General features: G+C 41.4%; 1 protein-coding gene across 2 annotated transcripts; it reads right to left on the reverse strand.

The window, feature by feature from the left end:
- Window positions 1–1,268: 1,268 nt before the first annotated feature.
- Window positions 1,269–5,839, reverse strand: LOC139367603 (uncharacterized). Of its 2 annotated transcripts, none has more exons than XM_071105864.1 (4): window positions 5,796–5,839; window positions 3,827–4,198; window positions 3,622–3,702; window positions 1,269–3,506 (listed from the first exon to the last, which is right to left on the reverse strand). In XM_071105864.1, the coding sequence occupies exons 2-4, from the start codon at window positions 4,164–4,166 to the stop codon at window positions 3,214–3,216; spliced, it is 714 nt and encodes a 237-aa protein (XP_070961965.1). In that variant the 5' UTR covers window positions 4,167–4,198; window positions 5,796–5,839; the 3' UTR covers window positions 1,269–3,213. The 2 variants fall into 2 exon arrangements, with proteins under 2 accessions (XP_070961965.1, XP_070961966.1); XM_071105865.1 differs by having other exon boundaries at window positions 3,833–4,198; window positions 5,796–5,834.
- Between the last annotated feature and the right edge of the window lie 348 nt (window positions 5,840–6,187).

Below are 6,187 nucleotides of genomic sequence, written 5' to 3' on the forward strand. Positions count from 1 at the left end.
CTGGACCAGAGCTTGGGCTGGGGGGGGGACTTACTGGTCTTGACGCTGTACTTGGCTACGTCCCGTACTCTCTGCAGCAGCTGGTGCTGGGACTTCCCTGTTCTCTCTCAGAGCTCCAGATCCAGCAGAGCAGCCAACTCCTCCGGCTCCCGCCACTCACACACCTGTAGCCCGGGTATAACAAGCACAAGAAACCCCTGAAAATACAGCACTGGGTAGTGTGTACCTCCCAAGGTTTGATTGTAATGCAAACAATCAGGTGGGAAGATATCAATTAACTTACCGGTACTAGCCCAATGGCCAGTGGTTCCTAATTGTTTTTGCTAAACTATTTTATAATTTCTGGGAAAAAAAGTTTTTTAATAGAAACTTTAACCTTTAATGTCAATTATCTAAAAACTTGTAAACTCAAGACCCTATTTTACATAATCTAAGGTTTTTGTGTTGTGTCCCGCCATCGGTTGAGACACAACATGCTCTTGAATACAAGGTGGGTGTAATTGAAATAATATAAATATAGTTCATAGAATGGACCTGTAATTCAGACCACTGTCATTTAGCTGGTACACCATTGAAATGAAATCATTTTTTATTTAGAAACAAAACATTTGAAGAAATAATACAATTGTTTGACAACACTGTAAGCTTTTAAATGATCTCAAACTCAACCATTTCTCTTTTCCAGTGATGAAGACATGGATGTCTCATGGTATGGTGGGGTATGCAAATTCGGTCAACTTTGATCATCTTTATGTTTTGGCATTCAGGTCCAAAAAGTCACTTTCTGACCACTTCACCCAAGGGCAAACATGTATGGAAAGTTCTTTTTAAATCAGAAGGGATGCTGTCAAAAAGGGATTGATTTCAAATGGACACAATGCAGGGAGGTTACAGTTTAGACAGATGGAGTCATTCTAAAGTGACTGCGTTGCCATGAACTATCAGTGCCTGATGGTCGTTGTTAGACAGACAACTATATAAGGTGAAGATAGGATGTGAGACCTTCTCATTGATGTCTGTGCCCTTACACAGCACCTCCTCCATGAGGGCTTTAAAAGCCTGGGTTAGGAAGTGCTGGCCCTCTCTGTGGTCCAGAAGTGGTTCATTCAGGCACAGCAGATCATTGGGGGAAGGTTATGTAGTTATCCCATAGTCTAATGAAGGAAGATGATGAGAGTTGAATAGTGACGTGGCGATCAGATGACAGTATGACGCTAAAATACAAACACAAATTGAAACCAAACACTCAATAATTGAAATCAAAAAGGTTTTTGCACTACTGGTCAATGTTTTTATTTTACATCAAAATGTTCAGAAGGAAACATCAATATATCGTAGATATTGAGTCACAGGTTGAAAACCCTGCACAATACGGATGTACACCCTCGCCCCCATCAAACACAAACATTCCATATCACCTCGCTCCGAAACAACACTCAGATTCCTCCAGCTATTGCGAGAGGAACGCCATACCAGGTTCCAGAATCTCACTAGTTGACGCATGGCTTAAAAAGCCTCAGTCTGTAAATGTGATGTGCATACCATAAAATATTGGTAAACAATTGAGTAAATGCATCCCATGACAATTTAATATGCAAATAGCACTTGATTTATATCTCTGTACTCTGTAGTAACGTACTCGAAGAAAACGATTTCCAGAGAGCAACAGGATTCATTTGAATAAATCTCCTATGGCAATAAACATCTTAGACTGTGGCTGTTAAAATGGTTAAAGAACAAACCATAAGATTAAGTTGTACAAAACATTTCAAACATACCTTGGAACTGGATATACAATACAGTAGGTCTATGTCGTAAATGGTCATCTGTGCAAATCTCAGAAACTGACATCTTGTTCACAATGAACACCACATAGATAGCACCAGACCCTTAAGAATGAAGTCTACAGTACAAAGTCCATATTCTTACCATGCATGAAAATGCAGTGTTGAGCTTGACCATGTCATTACTAGGTTTATGGTTCAAGGGTGAGTAAAATGACCTGACCAGAGTGAAACAATAACTACATGAAATCACAAAGGTCATCAGTACACATAGTGGAATATATAATGTAATCTATTTTGAACGTGGACCCCCCATAAAATGAAAATGAGATTAAAATCCACATTAAAGGGTCAGGAAAGAGTGAGACAGGCAAGTAGAGTGTCTGGTGCCAGCACAATTTGTGTGTGTGTGTGTGTGTGGGGGGGGGGGGGGGGGACCTCATCCATGGAAACACAAACGTCTTAGGCTTTATACCATTAGCATTGGATATGACTCATTGGCTAATGTACCTGTAATAGAGTAGCCCTGCCTGAGAAAAAAATAACTATACATATAACTACAAAAATGTTATAACACACATACACACACTGAACCAGTCAAAAGTTTGGCCACACCTACTCATTCAAGGTTTTTTCTTTATTTTAACATTGTAGAGTAATAGTGAAGACACCAACACTATGAAATAACACATGGAATCAGCAAAAAAGTATTAAACTGATGCTCCAGATAGATACTCAACTAGTCTAAAGGACAGTTTTATTGCTTCTTTAATCAGAACAACAGTTTACAGCTGTGCTAACATAATTGCAAAAGGGTTTTCTAATGATCAATTAGCCTTTTAAAATTATAAACTTGGATTAGCAAACACAATGTGCCATTGGAACACAGGAGTGATGGTTGCTGATAATGGGCGTCTGTACGCCCATGTAGATATTCCATAAAGAAATCTGCCGTTTCCAGCTACAATAGTAATTTACAACCTTAACAATATCTACACTGTATTTCTGGACAAATGGACGAAAAAAAATGATTTTCTTTCAAAAACAAGGACATTTCTGAGTAACCCTAAACTTTTGAACGGTAGTGTATATATATTTTTTACAAAGAAATAAGCAACAAAACAAAAGATGATGCAAAACAAATGTATAAAAGATCTATATTTTTAAAGCTGATCTGGTAAAAAAATATAAAAAAATAAAAGTAAGACAAATTGTCACCCAGTCTGACCATGAGGATTTCCTCCTGGCATAATGGTAAAGACGTTGAGTTACCATGCAGAAGACCTGGGTTTTACATCCCACCGGTTACAACCTCTTCCCACTAAACCTCAACCATGGAAACACTAAAGTCTGAGGCCAAGCACTGTGGTAAATCCCTGCAGTGGAAATTATGCAATAGTAGCTAAGGGTTAGTAGTAAGGCCAGACTGCTACGGGTCTAAGATGGGGTCCAGGAGAAAGTCTATGCTGTCTGGCGGCAGGGCCCAGTCGCCCTGGCTGAGCAGGGAGTGGAGATTGGCCGCCGTGGCCTCCTGCCGTTTCAGTGTGCTCCAGTAGCGCAGCATGGCGAACACACGGTCCACATGGCTGTGTGGATAGTCCTCCAGGATCTGATCCAGCTTGACAGAGGGGATGTCTAGGGCCCCTGTACCAATTGCCCTCCAGGAGCGACCGATATTTCGAGCCACACGCATCAGATCCTTCTCCACCACCATCTTAGAGCCTGCTCAGCAACAGAAGGGTCCAAAACGAAACACCAGACAGACTGTCACTAGACAGTCAACATTATAACGTTCAATTATACCCTATATTCCCTTGTTTCAAGAGGGTCAACTCACCATCCTTGCAGGTCTGTTTAGCAGGAAGGTTCTCTTCGGACTCAAATGTTTGTCCTCTCTTTCTGGTAACTTCATTTCCCCCTAAAAAAAATATATAAAAAAAATACATTATTTAAAAACGGCATCATTTTTCAGTACAGTAAATATGGTAATATAGAGGGGCGACACCACCCCCCGGGTAAGTCTAAAGAGATGTGTACAGTACCTGTACCTTTTTCACCTGCAGCTCTTTGATCATTCACTGGCAGTTCCTTGAGGAACAGAAGGTTGGGAAACGTATCCTGCATTTCTTTGCCCGTCAGGAGCTGCAGAAGCTGCTCTGCAGCAGTGGGTCCTTTGTTGATCACATGGTCCAGAAGGTCCTGGGCCTGTTTTGATGGGTCAGTGAGGGCTTTGACCTGCTTGTACTCATGCCGGGCCAGTAGGCTGAGGGAGTCTGCATGCTGCAGCACAAAGGCAGGGTCTGCACTTAGAGTATCGATCAACTTGGGCTTCAGACGACGCAGTACCTGCTGGGCGCCACCTAGGGGTTCTTCTTCAGCCATGATCAGCTAGCTATCCCCTTCTATCGCTGGACCTGAGAAAATGATGCATTACAGTAGCTATCATTAAATCTGCAAATTAAAGCTGTTATGCAAACTGGCATTCATTCCCATCGAATGTAGGCCTATAGTTTGATTTAATTAAATTGGAAACTTATCGTCAAAGTTATATACTTAGAGATTGTGTCTTCATTACTTGTGTTATTATACTGAACAAAAATATAAAACGCAACATGTTTCATGAATTGAAATAAAAGCGGACAGAAATGACACGTGTTTACATCCCTGTGAGGGAGCATTTCTCCATTACCAAAATAATTCATCCACATAACAGGTGTGGCATATCAAGAAGCTGATTAAACAGCATGATCATTACACAGGTGCTGGGGACAATAAAAGGCCACTAAAATGTGCAGTTGTGTCACAACACAATGTCTGAAGTTGAGGTCGCGTGCAATTGGCATACTGACTACAGGAATGTCCACCAGAACTGCTGAATTGAATGTTCAATTCTCTACCATAAACCGCCTGTGTTGTTTTAGAGAATTAGGCAGTACGTCCAACCGGCCTCGCAACCGCAGACCACATGTAATCACGCCAGCCCAGGACCTCCACATTGAGCTTCTTGACCTGCGGGATCGTCTTAGACCAGCCACACGGACAGCTGACAAAACTGAGGAGTATTTCTGTCTGTAATAAAAACCTTGTGTTGTGAAAAACACATTCTAATTGGCTGGGCCTGGTTCCCCACTGGGAGGCCCTGGCTCCCAAGTGGGTGGGCCTATGCCCTCCCAGGCCCACATCCATGCCCAGTCATGTGAAATCCATAGATTAGGGCCGAACATATTTATTTCAATTGACTGATTTCTTTATATGAACTCAGTAAAATTGTTTTAATTGTTGCGTTTATATTTCTGTTCTGTATATTTATTCCTGGGTTTTATCATTTTTCTACTTTCACTTTTTCCTCTGCATTGTTGGGAAGGTAAGTAAGCGTTTCACTGTTTGTCTACACCTGTTGTTTACGAAGCATGTGACAATTAAAATGTTATTTGAAGTTGTCAACTGTGCCCTCCCTTGAAGCGTTTGGCTGCCTGATTTGCATACTGCTAATTTGGCCAGGTAAACGTTTGAACGTGACGATCTGATAATGGTAGGCTACTTTTTTGGCTTTAAATTAAGATTACATTTGTTCATGGATCGAGGTAGATTTTCAAGCATTTACTGATTTCGGCTCCCAAATTACTTCGGCGCCAAACTGCAATTACACACATTGTCTGTGTAATTGTGGGCTATTATTTGGGTGCAGGTGCTAGTCAGAACTAGGAAACTCGGAAATATCCTACTTGCTAACTGCTTGAACAGGGCACTTGTATAACTACAACCAGCTGGCAAGTCTGAAATGTCCATGTTCTGAGTAACATTTGAATGCGCCTAGTCGGCTAACGTTACTCATCGAAAAGACTCGAAATGCCCATAACTAAATAATGCAGAGTTTTGTTGATGTCTGTAAGCAGGAAGTCGCCCCACTATCTTTAACTCGAGCTAAATGCATTTTTAACGCACAGAACCAAAACATAATTAGCTGAATGTTTTTATTTTATCATGATAAAATCGTATGCAACTTCTTACCAGAAACGTTTGAACACACCAGAAGCCTCTTCTTCTGTGGGTTTGATGGCGGGCTACAACCCAAAAGGGTCTACTGTCGCCACCAACTGGACGGGTTGAAACCAAAACAAGGTAAAAGGAAAACCCAGACGTGATAGGGAAACTAACTTAATCCACCCAAATAAAAAATAGTACATTAGCAAAACAAAACTCCTACTTCTTCCTTCAATTCTCCATATCTCCCTTCTCAGGCTCTAGGGCCTTGTGACAATATTCCATGTAACTCCCTTGCAGAGAAATCTTTCAGCCCCAGCAACCGCTCCACTGCTTCCACAATGATTTCTATCTTCCTGGACCTTCTCGCCACCTTTGCAGTACCATTTATCACCATAGCTATAAAGGCCACAAAATCC

This window comes from Oncorhynchus clarkii, chromosome 16 (assembly GCF_045791955.1).
Source record: "Oncorhynchus clarkii lewisi isolate Uvic-CL-2024 chromosome 16, UVic_Ocla_1.0, whole genome shotgun sequence".
NCBI classification, from domain to species: Eukaryota; Metazoa; Chordata; class Actinopteri; order Salmoniformes; family Salmonidae; genus Oncorhynchus; species Oncorhynchus clarkii.